The 25738-nt window shown below is 37.7% G+C and overlaps 1 protein-coding gene across 4 annotated transcripts in view; it reads left to right on the top strand.

Annotated features, from left to right (window-relative positions):
- Positions 1–1115: 1115 nt before the first annotated feature.
- LOC139313199 (transducin-like enhancer protein 1) overlaps positions 1116–25738 on the top strand; it is a 72749-nt gene continuing 48126 nt past the window's right edge. For 2 of the 4 annotated variants that reach the window (XM_070938654.1, XM_070938652.1), the window contains exons 1-6: positions 1116–1284; positions 2097–2197; positions 3856–3919; positions 4277–4321; positions 21079–21141; positions 22218–22292. In XM_070938654.1, coding sequence (XP_070794755.1) covers positions 1261–1284; positions 2097–2197; positions 3856–3919; positions 4277–4321; positions 21079–21141; positions 22218–22292 — 372 coding nt within the window. In that variant the 5' untranslated portion in view covers positions 1116–1260. Of the gene's footprint in view, positions 1285–2096; positions 2198–3855; positions 3920–4276; positions 4322–21078; positions 21142–22217; positions 22323–25738 lie in introns of all 4 variants that reach the window. The other 2 variants (XM_070938653.1, XM_070938655.1) reach the window with 1 other exon arrangement.

The raw sequence follows: 25738 nt of genomic DNA, 5'->3' as shown, positions 1-25738 counted from the left end.
GGGGCGGAGCCAAGAGGCTGGTTAGCTCGAGGAGTGTGAAACCGCGTGTTAATGTAACCAGCGCGGGCGGATACATTGTGTCCCGTTTATTGAGATCCTGCCGCCGCCGCCGCCGCCGAGCTGGGCTGTGTGTCCTGCGGAGTTTTCTTATTACGTGCCGGTTTTGTCTCCATGGAAGAAAAATCGTTGCGATAATTTTGGGGAGGGGGGAGGAGAAGGTCTCGCCTTCTCCCCACCCCCGCCTGGATGGTTCCTCGAGGGATCTTGCAAAGAAGAACTTTGGCCCGGGGTTGAGCAAGAGAGAAAGAAAAGCAGCGGAAGGGAAACCAGAGGCCGCCGCGAGAAGTCCGCCCGGGATGCTTCTGCTCCAAATGGGGGGTTTCGTTTCGGGATTCTAACGCGGGGATCCTGGTCGAGGCGCTGCCGGGCCTAAGAAGACAGCCTCGGCACGACTCCGAGGGAGAAGCGGCTCTTGATTTGGGAGACCGACTGCGGTGGGAAGAGTGGGTACCAGGAGGGAGAAGAGCGGCTGAAGTGTGGGGGGGGGTGGGGTGTTTTTTCCGTGTAACTCTCAGGACTCTTTCTTCAGTCCGGCTCCTGTCTCGTAACCCTCCCTCTCCCTCGATTTCCTTCCACCCGATCTGGCCTGAATTGTTCTCCCGAGGCGAGGAGAGCGCGGCCTTTCGCAGGGACGCTCCTCGGCTCTAGCCCCGCACCCCGATCGTCGGAAAAGAGCCCCTTTGACTTGTTTGGATTTTCTCCTCCGATCGACTCCAAAGCCACCGATCTTTTGGGTGGTTGGTTGGTTGTTTTGTTTGTTGGGTCTTTACTAAGTGCGTTTGGCGGCCGAGGAAAGGAAGGTTGTTATTTCCTGGAAGAAAAAAAAGAAAGAAAATAAAAGAAACCCCCCCCTCCAGGAAGCCCAAGGAGCGGCGACAACAACAACAACGGCGCGGCGAGGAAGGACCCATCCCGGACTGGCCATCTCTTGCGCTTGCTCGGGCAGATCCCCGGTGACTTTTCCTTTCCTCGCTCTCTCGAGCTAACAACAAAGGAAGCGGCTGGGCTGGGGCTGGAGGGAAGCCGCGTGGGGGTGGGGGTGGGGGGAGGATGAGCTTGCAGCTGAGCCAAGAAGCGGAGTAAGCGCCCTTCCCCGCTTTCCTCCCACCTGGCGTTTGCTCTGGAGCTTCCGCGGAATCTAAAGTTCAGGGGGTCGAGGCGAGGCGAGACCTGCGAAGGAGGAAAGCGGCGGCCAGAGCCATGTTTCCTCAGAGCCGGCATCCCGTAAGTGGCCTTCCCGTAAGCTTCCTCACCTCTTCCACCCTACCCCACCCCCCCGTCAACCCCCCCCCCGGTCCCCTTTTCCCGGGCAAAAAAGTAACGCGCGGGGTTCTTGGCTAAACGCAGGAAGTCCGAAAGTGTAATTGGCTCCTTCAGTTGGCCCTCTGCGAACTCTTGGAGGGCCGAAAACAGCTTTTTTTGGGGAAGCGGTGTGTGTGGGCGGGCGAGGAAAGGCCTGGGAAACTTCTGCCTCGTCAGCTGGCCTGGCCGGGGTTGGTTTGAAAAGCCTCGCTTGGCTTTTTTTTTTTTTTTTGGGGGGGGGGGGGAGGCGACCGGCGGGCGGGGAGGAGGAGGGGGGAGCGGCGGCGCGTGCGGCTTCCCCTTTTGTTTACTCGTAGCCCTGGCGGGGGCCGCTTCGCTTCCCTTTCCCCGGTTCAGGACCCAGCCTGTAAAGTCGAAGAGCGGCGGGTACTTTCCCCTCAAAGCCCGAATGCGAGACACCGCTGCTGCCATTTCCTGGAAGGAAGAGGACGTTGGAGGGAGCGCTCTCTTGCCCGCCAGTGGCGTGGCGGTGCTTTTTAAATGAAGAATATAGCAGCGAGTTCTGGATGGGGCATCCCTACAAAGGCGGTTTCGGTGGTGGGGGGGGGATTCTGCCTTTGCCCTTGCCACGTGCTCTTTCTGAGCCAGGTGGCATTGTTCCCTCGGTAGCGGCGGCTGCAACTTCGTCTACCGTCTCAACAGTTTCCTCACAACCCCCCCTTCCTTTTCTTCCTGTGCCCCCTTCCTCCTTTCTTTCCTTCCTTCCTCTTCAGACGCCACACCAAGCTGCAGGACAGCCCTTCAAATTTACAATCCCGGAGTCTCTAGACCGAATCAAAGAGGAGTTCCAGTTTCTCCAAGCTCAGTATCACAGGTGAGAATGGCTCTGGTCAGCTTAGAAAGGCATCGCCTTTCCCCCACCCCCACCCCCAATTGCACTTGGGGAAAGGAGGTTTCTTCTGGGATGAGATTTTCAAGGCTCCATAATGTGCTCCTTAGTATATATAGGGTGTGTTTTGCTTCTTCCAAATGTACTTAGTAGTTATGCCCAGGTGGTGGCGTGAGGAGGCAGTGAAAAGTCTGTCACTCACTCACTGAAGGTGAGTGTGCAAGCAGGCTGGTGGATCTGGCTATTGTTTTTATTTGTGTTAGGTTAATACAGTTTAGGTGTATGAGCTGCTCTCTTGCTACCTCCATCTTCCTATGTGCTTTCAGAGCTTTACAGGAACTGTCAATATTTGCTCTGGAAAGTTTTAAGAGACTGAGTTGACATTTGGTCAACCAGGGTTCCTGTCTTCATATTCCAGCATGCCAATGAAAAAAAATAAAAATAAAAAACCCTTATTTAACTGTGTACCCACAGCTCCTGAGAGAATAGAGCATGCTAAGTGAAACATTTTTACAAAATAAAGTGTTTGCATGCTTATTTTGGCCATTGTTTGATCCTGTGTGTGTGGTCTACTTAGAATTATGTTTTATTTAGTTCAGTGAAAAATATTCCCAAGATAGCATGCATAAAAGTTCAGCAAAGTTTTCAAAAGCACAATTTGCAAACAAGAAATCAAGTTAGGGTTATTTACTGAAACATTAACTTGTACGTACATGTGAGTAAAATGCATGTCTAATAAAAATCTAAGGAACACATCTTTAAAGTAAACATGTTCCAGGGCCAGACGGTTAGTATATTATCTTGGTTTGGTTTGAACAAACAAACATACATATATAAAACTGAGCTCAGCTGTTATATAGCTCAAGCACACTGTGTACACAGTCTTAACTGCAAAGATCAAGCCTGTTCAAATAAGTAGTATTCAAACAGTAAAGTTTTTACAATAGTGTGAGAGAGAACAGGAATTATGGTACACACCTACAAATACCCTTTAATCATAGCAGTAAAACTGAAAGGCTTTAATTATCTAAAGGATTTGGCTTGATGACCTTCAGGCTTTTATTTTTAGTTAATAGAATTAAAATCCCAATCCTAGAAGTAAATTTCCATTGGAAATAATTTGTAAATGAATTTGAAGCTTGGTAGCTTGATTTAAGTTATTTTACTTCAACTGAAAGCTATAAATTATGTTTGGGTCTAATTAAAAGTTTATGTAAACTACTATAAATTACAGTGCTGCATTATCACCAAGTAGTTTACACGATGGGCAAAAGCTATTTAGTTTGGTTATATTTGAAAAATTGGTTTTGGGAAAATGCAAACTGAAGTATTTGCTAATAATTCATATGGATTTTTATAGAAATGTATTTTCTGAATCTTTCAAAGGAATGCTGGAATTCCTTTTTAGTACCTCTTTAAAAATATTTTCCCACTATATTAAATTATTTCTATATTACATAGGAACACTTTCATCTGTTTGATCTCCTCTGCATATTCAAATGTTGTCATCTATTAAAGTGGGTTGCTAAACATCTCTGTATTTCTACTTTGAGACCCCAGAACAAAACAACAAACAATATGTAAATAAAAATCATATCTTAAATTCATATATTTAAAACAAATACATACCTTTATCTTTGTAGCCTTAAGTTGGAATGTGAGAAGCTTGCAAGTGAAAAGACAGAAATGCAAAGGCACTACGTTATGGTAAGTACAATCTTGTTTATGTGCTTTAGTAAAATGTAAAATCAGAGTTGGAAGAAAACATGAAAAATAGTCTAATCTAGACCCCTGGTAAGGGCATAGTATCCCTAACAACTGGTAGCTTCTGTTTAACTTCCTCCAGTAAAAGACTCAGGATCTCCCTTAGCAGCTTGCTCCATTGCTAAATATATTTTAGGACATTTACTGTTGTTCATTAAAATCAGCTTTACCACAGTTTTAATATATTGGTTTACTTCTGCTTGTTTGGAACAAGAGAAAATGAAAATTCTGGGCATGATAGAACCACTGTTTTGTGTGTTATCTCTGTTTTAAATAAACTTTTCTCTGCTTTGTTCACAGTATTATGAAATGTCATACGGATTAAATATTGAAATGCACAAACAGGTAAGAAATTGTTATTGAATGCTGTGTTAGTACAAAATTACATTACATGAATATCTAAAAGGTTGGAGAATTATAGAGAAAATTTCCCTATAAATTTCCATTTAGTTTTATAAATACTATCTTGGCCTTTGCTATTATATATGAGAGATGCTTAAAATTAAATATTTTCAAGGAAATAGTTTTCATGAAGAAAATTTGGGGTCGACACCTCCTTGAATTTGCCTAACCAGTATTTTATGTCTAGGCAGCATATGTTGATGGTTGCTCAAATCCAAGCCATTTAAAAAGCATGAAAAGATTAGTGACTTGGAAAGCATTCCTTATGACTGAGTTTGCAAGTTCCCATAAAATTCACACTTATGGCTACTATAATGGTGAATAAAAAGAGTATTGAACTGGAACAAGGCACTAAGGACCTCATAAGAGAAAGAAAGCTAAATGATTGCTCAGCCCAAAGGACCTTCAATTGAGTAGTTATTGTCTGCCAAAGAAAGCATTAATGGCAGGGTGTAAATATTCTGTAGATATGCTGACATCCACTTTTTCATCAAGATGCTGGTACAATAAGTCTTTCAGAAATCGATGGCCTCTTAAAAAAAATTATCATTAGATGAAGTTGCACAGTTGGATACATTTCAAAGTGCAACAATACAATTCTTTCTTGATGTATATGTGCTATTTCATCTGAAACTCTTGTTTCATTAAATTAAGGAGCATGGCTGACCAGCTAAGGCAAAGTGAAGAAATTGATTCGTTCAGGTTTCACATCTTCAGTGTATTCAAAGGCTCCCATTAAGCAAGTGTGCTTGAATGCTGAATTCTGCTTTTGTAATTCTGAGCTCTTTGATTTGGGGGGAGTATGTGTAAAATCCATCAGATGCAAGAACCTTTGGTAATCCAGAATTACAGATTCCCTCAAAAGTAGATGCTTTTTAGATGTATAGGTAGTGCATTTGACATTTACATATTAAACATTTGGTTGCATAAATTAATGGCAGCTTTCAAGCCTTAACTAAATTGTTGAAATTTGGGTATTAAGAATTCCCATTTTTCCTTTCATAATTTTCTCTATTTGCTTTGAAAATAGTACTATTACATTGCACTAAAAACTGATGTTTTCCATTCCCCCTCCCCTGAAAATGTGTAGGTTGCCATTTGCTTAAAACTTACTAATAGCCTGTTCCAGATCACAGGTTTTTATGAGCTTAATTGGTCATACTTTTGTCCAACATTGTGACTAGCTTTAAAAATTTCTTCTTTAACAGCAAACCAAATGTGTAAATTGGAAACTGAAGTTGAGAACTGGATTTATTTAAAGATTAAACAAACAAAACTGAAAGAGCTTTGGAACTGAGAGTGTTATTTTAGTCTGTGCATTCGTGTACCAAATTTTATTTAGTCTGAATATGAAATTTATAAATAACATTTTCAGATACAATAAGCATTGTCTATATTATTTCTGTAAAAGGAAATTGCCAAAATAATATTTATATTTGGTAGAAATTTGCTATTTTTTATATGGTGTACAACAGAAGTAGCAATGATTTTACCATATACTTTTCATGTACGACACAGTTAACTATTTCTCTATCTTAACAATGTTGTTGAAGAAAGAAAATGAATTCATCTTGGAAAAAAGCATGTGTGTATGTGAGAATTTCATGATTTAAACATGAACAGTATGTTCTTAGGCATTTGCTGGAGAGTAATCATAATTCTTATTAAAACTGTTGATGTGTATCCCCCAGGGAGTAGCTAGGCTCCAATTGATGCTTTTTGCTGGCTGATCACCAGCCTGGCCTAAGTGCTCATTATGTTGTAGAGAGGGTCTTCAGAGCTCTCATTACATTTGACAGGAATTCTCTCTAGGGGGAAACTGGGCATTAGCTAGACTCCTGACAGGCTGAAATTATTCCTGTTTTATGGCTTATAACCAAATGCTTAGCAAGGCACCATCAGGAGACATAAAAGTCATCATAACTGACTTTTTTTAAATACAAAATGTAGTGATGGGAATTTTTTTTCATCAATTGTAATGTCATAGATGCATGCATCTAATGTTATAAATGTGGAAAGATGCTTTCAGAGATCTATGACCCCTTCACTCCAAACTTTAGCAAAGGAAATTGCAGTAGCATGGCAAAATAATAACAAGAAAAAAGTCATGTTAATCTATGGGATTATTTTGCCCTTATTTCCATGGCTGTTATTTTATGTTGGCAGTATTTTCCAAAAGTGAAAATCAACATTGGTTGAACAGGCTTCTACCTGCTTGGTAGGAACATAATTTGATGTAGGCAAGCTCTTTCTATTCCCTCTTTGCATGTCTTTTGCCTTTAAGCAAAGTGGATGGCATCCAGGAAATTATGTTTCGGATTCTGGCCATCTTTTGTAAAATTACGATGATTCTCTACTCATATTTTATTTCATTCTTTATTCAATATACCATTAGTTATTTGCATTTATCTAGTGTAACAGTCTGGGCAAGACCCCACTCAACCTCAGAGTTACTGGATAGCTTTGGATCAATCATTGTCTGTCGTGTCACCTCCCTCAAAGGATTGCTGGGGGAATAAAATGAGCTAGATATCCACATTAGCAGGATTTCCAGAAACATTGCGATTTAAAAAAAAAATTCTTTGCATTTAGACCTGTTAGAGCAATGAGCTAAGGACCAGCATAACATCTCAGACAAAAAGCTGCTACCTGTAAATCAGTACTTTCTACTTATCACAATTATTTATTGGGTTGACTAATGTGCACAATTTTCTTTGGCCTTTGATACAGTAGAAATTCTGTTTGTAGAATCCACCAAGGAGGAGAGCAAATTTCACTGATCTTCCCTTGTAGTAACTCTTATGTGGAAAAGTTCCTCTTCAATCTTTTGGAATGGATTATTTAGGGCATGAAACAAATGTGCTGGAACAGGTGTCAGCATGTAACTACCTTTATCTGATCTCACCCTAAAAAGGGGTCAGCCCTAGTTAGTTCTTGGATGAGAGAATGCTGTAATTCCAAATCTTTTTGAATAGATTGGGAAGTTAAAATAAAACAATAGAAGAGAATATCTATTGTTCAGGGTTGAACTATGAAGTCCTTGATGCTCTCTGAGCATCATGTTATTGATGGTTGTATCATTGCTTATTTGCTTGCAGATGTTTCCTTACCTGACTAGGTAACATATTTAGTGCTAGAAGAGTGTGGTTTCCCCACTTCCTTCTAACACTTGAAAATACTAACTACTTGGGCAACAAACCATCTGCAAGCAAACAACTAAGCTCTGAAAGCACTTATTTTTTAAAAATGCATTCCACTTGCAAACCACTTCTGTTATTTTCCAAAAGTACTGTGTGGATATAGCCATCAAGAGTTGAGTGCCTTGCAAGGTTATCTTTGCTTTGGTAAGACTAAGGGAGTAGGAAAAAAAAAACAACCTCTACCCTCCTCATCAATGGGTTTGTCCTGGGAATTCTTTACTGTAATTTGTGGGATCCCTGGAGTCATCTTTTTTTTTTTTTTAAGGACAAAAATAGAGAACCTGGGGTAGTGCAGGAAATGAAGCATTGCTTTAATTTAACCAGTAGTAAGATTAATCCTTGATCTGACAAACAATTGTAGCAAGTTTAGATTGCATATTTTGCTTATGTATATATGATTTTAAGCCTTTTGCTAGCTTATCATAGTACTTTCTTCCTTTTGTTTCTCTAATTGCATTTCAAAAACTATGCTGTTAGTCAGTCTAGGGCTGATACAGATCTTTCTAGGGAATTGCTTAAAGGTTATGAGTTTCATTTTTAAAAATACTTACTCATTATGGCAGTTAGGGTTAGCAATGATTACTGTGGTAAATTTGCTGCCAAGATACAGGGTTTCTTGGATATTAGTAGCTGCATGGGAAATGTTTTCTCTGTGTCATTCTCATCATTCCTGTCTGATGGCCTTCAGAGTAAACCAGAAAGTAAACCTTCTTGTGTGTTAAAACCCCAATTGTTTAGGGGTAAGGTTAGCCTTAGTTCAGTGGCAGTCAGCCAAATGAAGATTGATCACTGCTGAGCCCACAGACAGACTATATAAACTACTACAGTGTTTGAGTTCCTGCCATTCTAAAAGTGACAGGTGGGCCTTTGTCTCCTCTGAGGGGACAGCTATGATCTCTCTGACCTGCCTTCAGGCAAGCTTGTTACTTTGCCCTGCTGAGGTTTTCTGTTTGGCTTGCTGCCTTCTCGCTTCCAAATAATTACAACTTCAAAAATGGAGCATAGTGCTAACAGTGCCAGTCTTTTCTTTGAAGGAGCCACTCACAAAGCTGTCTGTGTTCAACAGCCGTATCTCCTGATGGTTGCTCGTGACATCGTAGGTAGTAGATAGCTTCAGACAATTCAGAGATTTTCTTGATTTCGCACAGTTCTTTGAATAGGAGTGATCATGATATTGGACTAGTCTTCCTCCATGAACTTTTTAATGTGGCTTCATTAATTTAGATTGCAAATGGGAACTCAGATGAATTTGTGAAACTAATAACTTCTTTATAGCAAGTTAATGTCAGGCGCATAGAATTTTAAGTATTACCTTTTTAATGCATGGAAATGGTTTCGTGTGGAGTAGCATAAATCAAGGTATCTTTCTGAATTGTGATGCAATATATTCTCAAACCCAGAATTACCATCTCAGCAAAAGATTGGCTTTTTAAAAATAGATTTCCTTTTGCTTGGCTGCTTGTATTTCACTTATTGCTTTCTGACTTTCTCGGTATCTTGATTTTCTGTCATCAAGATATTAGGTGAACATATTTGAGCACTAATGAATTTTGTCATTGTCCCACACCCCAAAGGTCAGAGAAGCCTAGTGTTGGAAAAATACAAACCTACTCCTTCAGTTCTAATTTTTCTTCACATTTTTATCTTAAATTCCTGCCTTTTAGATATTTAATTCTTCATAGTATTTTGTATAATTTTTAGCCTATAAGACCACAATAAGACAATCCTTTACACTATTAATTTGTCACCGGCATTTGAAGCTTTTATATATTCATAGCAGAGATTTCCATCAGTACTCCTTACAAAATTTCAAATAAACTAAATGAAACGAAACACATCTTTGTTTGAAAAGAGGAAATTGTTGTAGTTGGATATGCTTCTTGAAACCACAGTTTGGAACATAGTTATTATATGCTAGTCAGCATGGCTATAGCATAATTATCTTAATTTTATCCAGGTTAATCAGAATAGCTCCCAAATTAAGCTGATTAAAAGTGATTCCAGTTAGGAGGTGCCTGATCTCTTGTGTAGCATGCTGCTTTTGGACTGGTGACATAAATTGTTGGACAGAAAATCAAGGAAAGTCCCCTGCCTTGTTTTCGGTCTTTTGATATCTTGTGTAAACAAGTAGTCAGAGTAGCTTATGGAATAAGGTGACCAGTCAGTGTATTGACAAGAACATACACAATAGGAAAAAAACTGCATTAAGAGACAAGCCATTGGGATTTGCAGTAAATATATTACTGAACACAAGTGAATTGCCAATACTGCTTGTTTAGCAGTTTGCAAGGGCAATGGCAGTATGGATTTTTGAATTAGAAGGGAGAAGGACTGTTCTTTCTCTGTGCTGGAACATCTAGTGGATAGTTAAGAAGAGAATTGATTTAAAGAACAAACTGCTGCAACTTCTGTTTTGAGCCATTTGAAAAGCTTTTGTGGATTACTGAATGAAAACAAAAGGGTAGTTTTCCATTTTCTGGAGGAACAGAGCAAAAAGGATTTTGTTTGCTGTCTGGCTAGGATGCTAAGCCTAAACAGATATGAAGTCCATCCCCAATCTACTACATGGAATTCTTTGGATTATTCTGCTTAGATTAAATAGAGGTAGTCTAAATTAACAAATTAATTTTCACTTTGCCACGAAAACCCACACAAACAAACCAAAAGTGCACATGATACTGCTCCCTCCCTCCCTTGCAACTTTGTCCTATATGTATTTACTCAAAACTAAATTAATCGAGTTTCTATTTAACACTTGATAAAGATACTTAAGATACTTTCACAGATCTATATTTAATATGACCTCTTACAGCATAAAAGATATGGTTCATGTTTAGCCATAAAATGAGGCAATAAATGTGCTTTATTAGAATTCAGTATAGAACGATCGCTATCCCTTTTGTACAGCCAAAGTAAGATGACCTGCAAATCACCTTTGTGGTTTTCAAACGTGTTTACACATGTAGGAAATGAATGTCCATAACAAGGCGATGGCGATGATTTATTCCATTTTGATATTCTAACCGTTATAACTAATATTACAATTGACTTAATTGAAAACCACAGCAAGTACCCATGGTTGTGGTCCATCAGTTCAGGTTTAAACTATAGTATACTTCATGTAGTGTCATTCTAAATTTGGATTCCCCACTTAACTGGTTTTCAAACCACAGTGATAACTTGCAAGCAACTCTGCCCTTGCTGTTAATGGGAAGAGACAGAAGTTGTGTCTGGTACTCTGTGAGGTGAGTTTACCATTTAACCATTTCCTTCTTAAGTGGATGTGCAATCAAAGTCAAAGAGATAGTAGCCTCATGCTGCTTTTATTAATCTCAAGTGCTGCACCTTTACGCCGGGTGTCTGTGTGTGTGCAGTTCACACATTCTTCTCTAAAAATGGGCGATAAAATATTTTATATTTAAATATGTAATCAGACTTTGCATGAAACAATAGTGGATATTTGTTTATGCAAAAGTTTATGTATTGGCCTACTTTCAAGAATGATATCAGTAGAGTAAAATACTTAGCAATTTAGGGTTTTTTTTCCATTAAAAATTCTTGTAAAGCTGCATACACACACACACACACACACATATATACAGGGACGCGGTGGCTCAGTGGCTAAGATGCAGAGCTTGTCGATCGAAAGGTTGGCAGTTCAGCGGTTCGAACCCTAGTGCCGCGTAACGGAATGAGCTCCCATTACTTGTCCCAGCTTCTGCCAACTTAGCAGTTCGAAAGCACGTAAAAAATGCAAGTAGAAAAATAGGGACCACCTTTGGTGGGAAGGTAACAGCGTTCCATGCACCTTTAGCATTTAGTCACGCCAGCCACATGACCATGGAGACGTCTTCAGACAGCTCCGGCTTTGAAACGGAGATGAGCACTGCCCCATAGAGTCAGGAACAACTAGCACATATGTGCGAGGGGAACCTTTACCTTTACCTTATACACAGACAAAAACATACATAGACACAGATATATACCCACACTCCAGAAGATAGCCGTAGCAATCCATTTCAATATACTTCCATGTATTTGCCCATAGAATTAAGTTGAGCTCAACTGAAGGGTATCTTTTAGTACTTTTAATTATATACATAACATTTTGAAATAGATGAACTCATAGAATGGATCTGGATAGAAAACCCATTGTAGTTGTCTTTAACATCAGTAGCAATATCTCATATAAATGAATGTTAAAGTTGCTTAGTAAAAGACTAGAAAAGATACTATGTACCATGTGTTAAGAATAGAGAAAATTGTTCTCTTAATTATTTCCTATGCTTTTTTCAAGAAAAGACAAGCCAGCATATATGCAGTTGTTTATAATAGAGAAATGTATATGATCAACCCCCCCTCCCCAAAAAAATCCCATGTTGCTCTTACTTTAAGGATTTGGAAGGCATTGGCATGTATTTATATGTGACTTGACTTGATTCACTGAATCAGTGAAGCTGTTCTGATAACAGAATGTGCAGAACTATGGTATTTAGTAAAAATGTTAACAGTCTTATCCACTAACCGGTTAAGAGAATGAAATCTGCTTCAGTCAAATTACATGTCAACTTCTTGCGAATAAAAAATATGAATACTTAGAAAGACGTGGACAGCCTTTTGAATTTAGTACCCACTTGCATTGTTGCTGCCCAAAACATGTAGGTTTTGTTTCTGATATATCAAGATCTGTATCGTATGCATATTTGATTTTTTTTTAAACATGGAGGCATGATATATTGTAGAATGATAACATAGCAATCATTTTTAAAGTGCATGCCCGGTTCTATTGGATATAAGGTTGCTAGAACTGAAGTGATGCACTGTTTTACTAATATTTGTAGACAGTCATTGATCAAAGCTCATCTAGTTTATGTGTACGCACGCACATGCCTCTTTATCAATCTGAATTTAATCTGTTTGATTATGGCTTCACAACTCTTTCTGTTGATTGCAATATTAATGGTGACAACACTGATAACTTGAAATATACTGGGAGGCCACCTTCACGACTTCTTTGTGTAATGGTTAATATGGCTGTAAATAGGAGATGAATGTGGCTACTTTTCTAAGTCTATTACTCAGGAGGCCTGTAAACATGATTGGCTGTTACAATTCTAGCAGAATCATTCGATTTGAGAGCAATAGAGAGATAAGGTATCCAATTACCCAAATGATTTGCAGGGCTAGCCGGTGTTGTCATGGAGATGTGAGTTGGAACAAATTAAATTTTAAGCAATAAAAATAATCTTAAAGCACGTCTGGGAACAAGAACATTTGGCAATGGCACTTACCTGAATTGAATCTTAGTTTGACATGCTGTTGCTTGACATTGATATACTGTGGGGGCTTAATCCTCCAGATATGGCACAGAGCCTCTTAATACGTTGCTGTCATGGCCAAAATAAGAAAACAGCCTTTTTTACCAACTGGCACCTTCCAGAGGTGAAGGATTTCAGTTTCCATCATCCTAGCCAGCACATTAGCTTTAAAAATATGGTGTTTAATAATGCACGCTATTGTGAGATAGCTGAATGCAGCAAAAGTTGTACAGATAGTCCTTGATTTATGGCCACAAATGAGACCAAAATTTCTGATGCTAAGCAAGACAGTTGTTAAGTATGAGTTTTGCCCTATTTTATGACCTTTCTTGCCACAGTTATGAAGTTAGTAACAAGGTTGCTGCAGTTGGGAAGTTAGTGAATCTTGCTAAGTAAATCGTGCTTTCCCATTGACTTTGCTTGTCAGAAGGTCACAAAAGGTGATCACATGACCTTGGGACACTGCAACCGTAATAAATATGAGCCACTTGCCAAACGTCCAAATTTTGATCACATGACTAGGCTTATATTGCAACAGTCGTAAATGTGAAAAATGATCATGTCACCTTTTCCAGTGCAGTTGTAACGTTGAATGGTCACTAAATGAATGGTTGTAAACCGAGGACTTAAATAATTGAAATTGCAGCGACTTCATATGTCTGACTATTTAACATTTTGATTTTAAATGTGTGACAACTTTTCATACAGCTCTTTAAAGGCAAGCAAGTTATGATGGCCATTATAACCTTGATTATATCCTTTGGACTTTTTGTTATGTTGGCTTTTTCAGGTTATCTTGAAGACCCATTTTTTTTTCCCTGAGCAAATGAAACCTTTTAAAAAAGAAGGTATGCTGCACAAAATAACTTCCACTGTCAGTTTCACTTACTGTCTTTGTGGAAGACTCTTTTGTCCTGCAAGTCACTCTTGTGGAAGGCTGCAAATTGGATGCTTTCTGCCCTCCCTGGCAAAGTGAAGGTATCTCTAAGCCATTTTGTTAACAATTTACAGATGTAAGGAAAGTAACTTCTGAGAGAAGGACGTACTTCAAGTGATAAATAACAATCTAAATGTGTTTTTGAGTCAGAGAAGCCTACTTTCCCCCTTATTAACGCTATATCAAACTGATTCGTGCCTTACAACATAGATTTAAAAAGAACCCTGTAAAAAGCTTTCATCCTTATATGGGTTAGACAGATGGAGACAAAAATTGGACTGAGGTCAAGCCATTTGCAGCATTCTCGCAGCCTTCGATTTTCCTTACCACAGATCATCTCAAATGATTCGGTAATGACCAAAAGGGCAGCCTTGACCTTTATTCCCTGGTGGATTACTGTTACACTGTATATAAATGGCAAGAACATTTTGCTCATTCAGATAGAGTTTTCAGCACTATTTTGTTGAAATCTCTATAGCACCAATGCAGGGATTTGAACATAGTTGGTTGCTTGTTTTGTGGAAAAGCTAAATATATAGTTTCAGTTTCAGTTAGGTGATCATACTGTCCTTTTGAAAGGTTTTTTTTCCCCCTGCCCCAGAACCTTGAGGAGTAGTTAACATGCTTTTTTGTTAAAAAAAAAGTTTTAAAAAAATACTGATAGTAAATGAATTTGGCAGAAGTTTGTATTTTAATTCTTACTACTAATGCTTAAATATTTCCTTTCTCATGTTTGCAACATTTAATTTTTCCATAATAGTTTTTCTTCCCTTATTTTGGCAAATGGCTTTCTATGGATTTTTTTTTTAATGTCCTTTATGACATATTTCAAAATTATAATGCATAGATTTCTAGAGGATAAAGCATGTTATTTATTTGGTTGTCTAGGTTGTAGGGTGATTTTTAAATAAGGATGTCTTAAGTCCACAGTGAGTAATAGCTGGATAACTAGCTAAGTCCAATAGTTTGTTTTGGCCAATGTATATAATAAATGAGAGCTAATAATTGCTCATCATAAATAATATAAGAACAATAATAGGGCCAGAATAGATTACAATTGTGTCTATGGTTGAAATTCTATTGCTCTGATAGTCAGAAAAAAAGACTTAAAATTGTCTAGGTTTGCTTTGAATTTGAACGATACAGGAAATAGAAGTAATGTAGATAAGATTTGTGTTTTCCTCTTTGTGGTTGCTTTTTCACAGTTCCCATACCATGCAAAAATTCACTCAAACAGTGCAGCATATTGTATAAGAATGTATTCAGCCTAGGGTTGCTCAGTACAAAATGTATTTTGTTTCTAGAATGTCCATTGTAATGTTGTGTTGAAATATTACAAGTCGTCTGCTCTTCCATTGGAACAAAGTCATTCAAAGTGTTGAATATTCCACAATAAGAAACCATTACTACTCGAGGCCAGCTATTGCTGCCTTGTTCTTTTACTCCAGCTGCATGGGGTACATGGTGCTTGTTAATGTTGGAAACGGGGAGACTGAGTTCCAATCCCACTTTAGGCAAAATGCAGCTGGGTGACCTTGGTTTGTCATTCTGTCTCAGCCTTAGGAAGAAGGCAATGGCAAACCACTTCAGAAAAACCTTGCCAAGAAAATTGCAGGAACTTCTCCAGGCATTCTCCAAGAATTGGACATGATTGAAGGGAAGGGAAAAAGAATTCCGATGTGCCTTAAATTATCTCAATTTTTCTTTAGGCACTTGTTACTTATTTTTATACCGTCTACATGCTTGTTGTCTGCCAAAGAGCGATGAAAATCAACTTCGTTGTTCCTTCCACAAATTTTTGCCTGCACAATGTGGAAAAAAGGCCTGCTGATATTGATTAATTGTGTGAATATTATTAGCCATTTTGGTCTAGTGGTTAATGCACCAGGCTAGAAACCAGGCGACTTGAGTTCTAGTCTTGCTTTCAGCATGACAGCCTACTGGGTGACTTTGGGCTAATCATTGTCTCTCAGCCCAACCCAGCTCACAGAGTTGCTATGTGTGGCCCCTTGAGCTATAAAAATAATAAAGGGTTAAAAAATTAAAATACAAGAACATTATTGTAAGATGCGAGAATATATACACTATATATTTATATATTCTTATATATATATAATTCAATCAACCAACTAACCAAACCCACCTTGCATTAGTAAGCTAGATTTATACAACCTCAACATCATAAGCAACACTTTTATGTGAAGCAAAGTAGTGAGTGCACAAAATGTGCGTGATGTTTTACATTACTTGCTTGTTTTAAAAAAAACAGAAGCAGAACAAGCACAACACTTGGAGAACTCATACAACCACCCACTTGAATTTTTAACTTCTCCCTAGCATGAGGGGAAAAAAAAAAGCAATAATTTACTAGGCAGTCAAGCAGCTACAAGCAGTTTTCTCCTGTCTGACCATGTGTTTAATTGCTTTTCTCCACTCAACACTCCACTCCCACATCACCTTATTCAATCTAAAGCAATAGCAGCAAAGATACAACTGGTCCCTGCTGTAGTATTGGCTATGCTGGATGAAAAAAAAGCAGCCACAAAACAACAGTCCAATTACGGTGCTATGAGCAACTGGAACATTCAAAACTATGCATCTCAAAACAGCCAAGGTTATTATTATGCAAATTCTGCTATTTGCATAAAAATAACGGGGGGGGGGGATGATGGAAAATGCATGTTTTGTTTCATGATTAGAGCCTGCTTTTCTACCCATATGATACCCAAAGTGGCAAACAATTAAAAAACGTGGGAGTGCTGCTGTTGATTTTAATCCAAGGCAGACTGAGTTTTCCACTGGGGTTTCATGTCTAGGATACACAGTTCATGCGACTTCTAGATTGGCTTTTCTGGAAATGGCATGATAATGACAAGCATATCACAAGGCTGTCAGGATTTTTCAGGGCTCTATAATCCAAATAGCTACAGGAACCACTTCAGTTTAAGAGGACCTTAAGAGTTACATTAATCATAAAAAAGATGCTGTCAGATTGAACCAAGTACACGTTCTAACAGTGGACATATTAGAGCTGCATTGAATTTTCATGAGATTCATTATTTTTCTGCGAAAGGTGTCATTTCGGTAGGTGTAACAAAGTTTACATGTCTTTCCTTTCACCCTGTCCCTTATTTGTGTGTGTGTGTGTGTGTGTGTGTGTGTGTGTGTGTGTGTGTGTGTGTGTGTTCTTGTTTCCTCAATTTGCTGCCACTTGGAGATGGTGGAAGATAGTTCTTGACAGCGGGAGATATATATTCCTTTCCTGTGGGAACTGCCCTCTGTGCACAGAGTGAGATAATGTTTTGGAATGACATTTCTGGCTGACTAACTTCATGTGGATTCTTTGAACAGCATCATTGTCAGTAGGAGGCACGTGGGAACATCTGTCTTGTTTGTCTCAACAGTGAGGGTATAGTCCCACCTCCTTGATAGCTGTTCTGCAAGCAGCTTTTGCCAAAGGTGTTGAAAACTATCAAATATTTACAGATAACTCTTCTGTATATAACAGAACCTAATTTAGCAGTAGTGTATGAATTTGTTAATTATTTGTGCACCGGATAGCCAAATATATTTTTTTCAGAATATGGAGAAACAAAAGCATGAAATATTTGTTTTATTGTTCAGTAGGAAGTAAGAGAAGAGGATGATAGATGTTATACATCATAATAAAAATAATTGCTTTTAAATGTATTTGTCACCTAACTCCCAGGAACTCTATACATCTTTAATTTAGTGAAATTACAGATGTCATTTGTAATTATGCAATGAAGAAAGATTTTTAATTTATTCTGAGATGCATTAAAAATTAATATTACAGACTACTTCCACATAAGGATTTCTTCTATAAGAACTAATTGGTGAGATGAATTTTTGAGGATTTGAATAGAATATTTAGTTTAATTTTTCCCATCTAACAAAGAACAATGAGGATGGTGCCTTTTGAAGTCAGGAAACTGGATTGCCTTTCAGATAACAAAGCATTGCTTCTCACAAAAAAGTAGCTGAAAGTAAAAGCTTTCAGTGATATCCTGTTTAATTAACACGATGAAATTGCATTTTCTAAGACATCTAGCTTTTTATACATCTCTAATTTGTATTTGAATTGTGGGAAGCACTTACTCCTTTTCTCCTGCCCCAAAATATTATTTTAATCACATCATGGATAACCTCTGAAAAGGTCTGGCATTTTTCTGGGCTGAAACACAGCTACACCTTTTTATCAAATAGAATCTACAGTTGTTAAACTTACAAGGACAGTTTGGTGACTGACAGGAAAATAAAATTCAGATAAGTAAAAATGGGAGGTTACAAGCAAATAGGAAAATATCGGTTCATATATTTCATCCGGGATTTATTGTTTTTATTAATATGCCACAGTAAAGAGATTTGGAGTGAATACTAGAGTGGTAATCCCAGTTGCAGTAATTACTTAAGACAATTGAAGTCCTTGCAACTTTCCAGTTCTAAATAGACTAAATCCAACTCTTTTAACATAGAATGGAGTTTTCAATATTCCTGTATAGAAATCTGGGAGAATACTTATAGCAATAACATGTAGACTTAGTTACTGCTTCGCAGTGCTTTCCAACTCTCTCTAAGCTGTTTACAGAGTCAGCATATTGCCCCCAACAATCTGGGTCCTCATTTTACCAACCTTGGAAGGATCCACCCCACCCCACCCCTGGCTTAACAACAACAACAAAAACTTGAGACAACATCGGGAAGATAAAGAAGTACTGGTTTCAAACTTATTTTTTAACTACTTGGAGATAAAATTAGACCAACGTTCTGCAATATAGGAGCCTAAGCAAAAGGACAAGCTTATTCTTCCTTTTTGCTGATTTCTTATCAACTGCCACTTGTTAGGCCAGAAACTAGATGACACAGTGACAGTTATTGTGTAAAATATTTCATTCTTAACACTACAGTCCTTATGCTTGGAAAAAATTGGCCTAATTTGCGATTTATTTATTTATTTATTTTTGCTATTTCCCAGTTCCATCTATTTTATTACATTTTTGCTAATGGAGAACTCAGAAGCATTCACGCCTTTTTTTGGTCATTCTAACAAAGGCATCACTCAAGGATAAGTTTGGAAACTTGTTAACTTTCTGTGCTAATAGACTGAGCAAACATTTCCTGCTCTAGGTCATGGTGCTTTATGATTTTTGGTACACAGGCTCTCAATAGGGTGATTATTTATCTAAGCTTCCAGTTTGTACAAGGAAATTCCTTAATTTTATTGTTGCTTTTAAATTTTGAATGAGAATTCACTTTTAATGGGGAAAAAATGACCCATGGAAACTGCTGTATTAAGAAACAATGTATTAAATTCTTCTGGGGAGAAAAAGCTCGAGTATACATTTTAATCTAGGTTAAATATGTGTTGCTTCTGTAGAAAGAAGAGAAAGAAAAGAAAATCTCTGATCAAACATTTACAGAATTTGAAGCAGGCATTTTTGAAACTGTTCAAGCACCTGCCTTTTCCCCCCTTAATCACTCAGTTCAGTGTGAAATGTTGACAAAATGACAAATAACAACACTTGAAGCTGACTGTGCTTCAGATCAAAACACTTTAAGTTAGTAAAAAAAAAAATACACATACCTCCCACAGAATGCAAACAATTTCAGTCTCAACTTTATCTTTCCCCCATCATGTTTATGATGCTTTAGAAAGGAGGGCACTGATTGAGTCTGGAGCCCCAGCAAGCTTGTCATTTACAAATAAATCAAAAGGTCATCATTGCCATAGCAAAGGACTAATGACTGGGGTTGCTGTTGTGCTCTTTGATAGGCCCCACACTCAAGCCTGCTATTAAAAATGAATGCATTCAAGAGGCCTTATATTAAGAACATAAACAATTAAGGGTACTTGAGGGGCTTTCACGCCAGGCACCAGCCCTGCAAATCTGCTTTGGTGGTGAGCAAAGAGAATACGGGCAATTAGTGTTGATGTATCTGCTGTCTGCAAGGGATGGTTTCTTTCATCCCACATTGTTTTTAACTGTCCTCTGTATTTTCAGATCAGAAATCTAACGATAAGCTGTGTCAAGCTAGCTACGACAGTTCAGAATTAATGAATATTACATGAACCTGAGGGGCTGTGTCAGGCATTTCAGAGATTTAATGTCATCTATATTGCATATTCCTAAAGCATATCTTATAGCTTATATTTTTGATTGATTGACTGGTTTGGGGCTATTCATCCCCCACCCCTCTTTTTAAAGGTTGGATTCTGGCCTCATGAGTATTTCTTAGGCCTTTTTTTTACTGCTGCAAGCTTATCTTCATTTAATATCTGAAGCTCTCATTACTAGTTGTGGAACATTTCAAAGATTGAGTTCTTACTCAAAAAACTGAAAGGATAGCATAAATTAAACTTGAGTGTCGATCTTTGTAGCTCACAGATGGATTGAATGAAAGACTTTGTGTCAGTGCCTTACAATCATATATAGTGCAGTATTGACAAATACAGATATTCTCCAGTTCGTTTAGTGACCATTCAAAGTTACAATAGCACTAGAAAAAGTGACTTATGACTGTTTCTTACACTTAGAACAACTGTTGCCGCATCCCCATGATTACACAATCAAAATTTGGATACTTGGCAACTGTTTCATATTTATGATGGTTGCAACGTCCAAGGGCCATGTGGACACCTTTTGCAATCTTCTGACAAGCAAAGTCACTGGGGAAACCAGTTTTACTTAACAACCATGTTACTAGCTTAACAACTGCAGTGATTCATTTAACAACTCTGGCAAGAAGATCGTAAATAGGGCAAAATTCACTTAACAGATGTTTCATTTATGGCAGGGATGCAGGATGCCCTTATCAGATATCCTGCATCTCTGCCATAAATATCACAAGATACTAAGCATAGATTGTTATAAAGTACCTACTTGGACATCAGTTTGTGAGAATATCTACTTGTGACTTATTTCTCCTTTTTCAGCACTCGGAAGACTTCAAATAATAAAAAAGGGGGAGGAATAATAGATTTATCAATCTCATGCTGGGCTTGAATTGATGATTTATTTGTTAATGACAATGTAGTAGTAATATATTTGTTTAAATATATGTGGAGCTGTAGCAGATGTTCTTCTTTCCGTTTAATTACATATTCTAGATATTTGATGTAATATTGGGGTACTTCACATTTTTATAACATTTGTCTTTCACATGAACTTGTAAACTAAAATATAATGTGTGTGTTTTAATCCAAATATTTACTTTTCTCTATAGACTGAAATTGCCAAGAGATTGAATACAATCTGTGCACAAGTCATCCCATTTTTGTCTCAAGAAGTAAGTACAAATGTTCAGCTGTTTAAAGTGAAATTATGTTGCATCTTTGTTTGCAAATTAGTTCTTAAAATGTTAATTTTATCAAAATTCAGAAGAATGAGGAACATCTGTTGTAGCTGAAGTATGCAGGCCCCCTGTTAATTTGGTCTAGCAGATGAGATGAGATACACCAACTGTATAACTGGTGAAATAGCTCAACCACAAAATTATTCTTTCCAACACAGGAGGAGGCAGTCTAAAAAGATTATCAAGATTTTTTTTAATGCTAGCATTAGCTTAGCAGCTGCTAGTCTAGCCATTTGTTAAATCCTCTGTAAATAAAAATGATAGTGTTTAATAGCAGACTAAACTTTTTGAGTGGCATTTGCAAACCCAAAAAACATCTAAGAATTGGTTGAAATTCTTAAAGCCCTTTTACGTTTCATTTGAAACATTAAAGTCTAAGAAAGCAGAAGTCTAACAAAAGTCTAAGAGGCCTGAGTTGTAATCTGTGTTAAATTTCTTGACAAACATTTATTAGCATTTATGTAGCAACTTCTGTAGGATTGTGCCATGAGACACTGTAAAACATAGAAGTGAATTTTGGGGAGTAGGAAAACCCGGTTACTGGCACAGATGCAAATTGTATTGTGTATGGGAGAACCTGGTGACTAAGTTGATACCACGACATTGGCGGAATGCTTATTAACACAACACGAATAGGCCAGATATACTGCCCTAATGCTTTGTCACACACACTTTCCTAGCTTACAATTGGCACCCAGGGGTACCTTGAATGATGACTCCCCAATGAGATAGTGTTAAGGCAAGGGTTGAGGTGACCAACATCAGCCAATAGTATGGTTTAGCACAGTATACTCAACAGAAGCCTTACATATCAGCTTTGGAAGAAGGTTAACTTGCAAATAAACAATAGTTAAAGCTATGTGTTTATGTATGGTGAAAGGAAGTTGCGTCTTGGTTTGCTAGTTTGAAATATACCTACTTTAAATTTAAATTTAAAAAAATGCCTTTTTCTCCTGCTTAAATCTGAAATAGCGGTTGTTCTGTTAATAGACATTTATTTGTCCTTCCAGCATCAACAACAAGTGGCTCAAGCAGTGGAACGTGCCAAACAAGTGACCATGGCTGAGCTGAATGCCATCATCGGGGTACGTGGCCTTCCAGGTCTACCTCCTACAGTGTGTATAACCAGCTTTCCTTTTTTATTGCTTTTGGCAGTTTTGATGTTTTAATTTTTAATATGTAATAATATCTTTGATAATTAATGGCTACATTTTAAGTATTTATTTTCTTGGCACCTATGCATTTTTAAACTGGTAGCATTGTTAAAAGCTTAATTTATTGCTTTATCCTATATATTGGGAATATCCACCCTTGGCAACTTAAAGACTTATGGACTTCAATTCCCAGAATTCCCCAGCCAGCCATGGAGAATTCTGGGAATTGAACTCCACAAGTCTTTAAGTTGCCAATGTTTGACATCCCTGTTATATATTATAGACCTATATTTTATATATGGAATGTTTCTGGATTGTAAATTAATATTTGGAGTGGGTATGTTACAGGTTAGAAAAAAGAAACCAAACTGATTAGGACTGATACATTTTGTAGGGATTAACAGACTTTCTTGGTATCTGAGTAATTGGATAATCTGAATATCTACATTTACCAAAAATAAATAAATAAATAACCGTAGCATGTTATAAAAGTAAAATTATTTTGTTCACATTTATAAGTGGAGAAAATGATTGAGTGAAAAGTTTAAGAAATGTTTATTTCTGCTTTTGCTTAACTATATCATCTGTATCATCCCAATTAATATACTATAGTAATACTAATGTCATAGTTATGTCCCAAAATTACATGACAAGTTCTTTTAAATACAAATAAAAATAGTTATCTAAACTGTTCCTCTTGACATTATACAAAAAAATGAGAAAGGATATCAGACAATCTTTAGGTTTGCTAGAATTTAGTATACCTGTCACATTCATAGAAAGTTTAACCTCATGGGAAAATAATCTGCTAATATATGAAAACAAGTAGATAAATCACTTTATATTTATGGGCATCATGCACCAGACATTTTGCTTGTCATATACATTAATTTTATAATGCTGAAGACATATCACTTGTATTTCCATCCTATTGCTTCTGTAGTGGGCAAAAGAACTTGAAACAAGTCCTCCTCCTTCTGATTTTTATTCATGTGCGAGTACTATGAGAGATTCAAATTATTCATTTACTAGTTTATGTTAATTGCTTGTGAGAAGATGCCCTGCTGGTCTTTATAGTTCCCTCAGACACTTTGTAATGATAATTAGACATGCTGCTGTATGGATTAACAGTGCAATAGTCCAGTGACATGTTCAAACAATAGCACCGGTTAATCCATCTGTGCTTAAAATTACATCCCAACTGGAGATGGGGGAACTCCCCCCATCCCCACAAGACCTAAGGAGGATTAAAAGATGATCCTCTGCTTGAAAACTCTGCTTTAATCAATTTCTGAATTGTAGATCTGTGGTAAACTATTGGCAGTCAATTAGGTGAAATAAACTGAGAGAATGACCTTCATTTCCTTTTAATAGCCATTCCTCCCTGCAAGTGTCAGTAGATTTTCAACTTAAATTTTATTCAGGCAGCCTTATTACATGCCACAGATTAGTTTTGCATAAACACACCTCCCCTTTAAACTAGGTCCTTGTTCCTCCTGCTTGCTCCATCCAGTCAACTACCTTTTCTCCAAAGTCTTTATTTGTCTTCATGACCCATGACTTGTCCCTATGATGTCTTTACTTGGAATTTAGTTCAGAAGTTCAATTGGGTATTTTCTATGTGTGCGAGTGTGTTTAGCTGACACAGCTCAAAATAGCTTTTAAAATAAATTGGAAATGTTTATATTGGACAATGAATATTTTGTGGACCATCTGGTTTATATCTTTGTACGCTGCTACCTTTTCCTTAAGCGCCCATCAGCCAAGAGAACAATATTGCAATCATTTACAGACTACCTCCAGTTGAATGCCTTCAGCACAAACTTGTGTATTTTAAAGGAACAAGACTACCATCCATTCATTTAATACGCTGATTTCATTTTAAGTGAAACAACAGCATTTTTTTTTTAAAAAAAGACTGCAAATTGAGGTTCGCCTCATATGCAGTGAACTCCTCCTGAAAAATAATTGCATACTCCTTAGCAAGAAAATAAGAGTTGCCCTGTCAAATTGGACCAATTTAGTCCAGCATTTTTTCAATAAGATAAAATGCTAGACTAAATCAGAATAGGGTGATCACAGACAGGAGACTGAAGTTTGCCTCCCTGCATATGTTATTTAGAGAGATGCAACCCAGCCTTGCACAGCTGATCTAACAATTGTGTTATAATCCAAAAAGTGTTGTGCAACTGCAGTCTCACTTTACACATAGATATTGGTCCGGCAAGAGATCATCTCTTCCACTGCACATTTGTATACACAAATAATTATTCTGTGCTGCACAATAAGTTTCATGCTCTGGCATATGCTTGATTTGTTTGAAAGGGGTTGGGTGCACTCTGGAAAATTGGAGTAGCATAAAATTGGGCTGACAATTCACTGGCCCTTTGCTCCTCTTCATTGAACATTCACTGTGTCAGCCTGTGTCCCTAGAGGGGAGGAAGCATCAGGAGTCGGTCTGTTCTTACAAGCAGCAGCTGCACTAAAGTAAACGCCAGCTCAGTTTAATAGCAGCTGTCAGTATTGTTCAGAGACCCAACTTAGTATAAAGAACAATAGTGGAGGCCATGCTCTTAAACTGCAGTGTCTTTCAGGCTAATAAAAGAAATAGTAATTTAACGGTTTAGACATCTATTGTGAGCCTGAAACATCATGAGTCTCTTCAAAATGCAAATCATCTGCTGAATTCTCCAACATTAGAAGCACAAATCAAGTAGCCAGTGGCTAAGCAAGGCCCAAGAAATTTGAGTTGCATGAAAGTAGAAGCAGTAGAGAGGCAACAAATTGAGGGAAAAGTTGAGTATATTCCTAATAAGTGGAAATAGTTAAGATCCATATTTTTAGTGATGCTTAATGAGATTTAGTGTTTTTTTTAAAGAGCTTTATTGCTTGACATTGAAAACAATTGCTTCTAAATGGTGCCCTTACTTCTTTGTTGGGACTGCCCTTCTACCTCTAGACCTGTATTCCATTTGGCACAAGAATTAAGGCACAGGTAGGTGTGAGGAAGATGTGTTGGGAAACATTCAGTTACGAAATTGGGGGGCTGGAGGAGTTTTATCTCATAAAACCTGTAAACTAGATCTGGAGCTGTTTTAATCCTGATAGAACAAATTCTAACAACCCCTCAAACACCCTCCCTCCCCCAAATGTAACACTCTTGAAAAGTGTCCAGGTTCCTTTTTCAGAAGTCTGATCCAGTATGGTTGCCCATCTACAAGTTTATGCAGTTAGGTAGTTGAGATTGTATAGTGTTTATTTGAAGATAGGACCAAAGGTTCATAGGCAGAATACCTTCACATACATTACACACATTTGGTTTGAAGGCTAATTAGATTGAAAAGTCTAATTTTAAATATTACAAAGTGAACTAGCAA

The sequence above is a fragment of the Pituophis catenifer genome, unplaced genomic scaffold, assembly GCF_029215685.1.
Source record: "Pituophis catenifer annectens isolate HBS135680 unplaced genomic scaffold, rPitCat1.0.hap2 SCAF_2, whole genome shotgun sequence".
Lineage (NCBI taxonomy): Eukaryota > Metazoa > Chordata > Lepidosauria > Squamata > Colubridae > Pituophis > Pituophis catenifer.
This window is presented reverse-complemented; position numbering and strand designations above follow the sequence as displayed.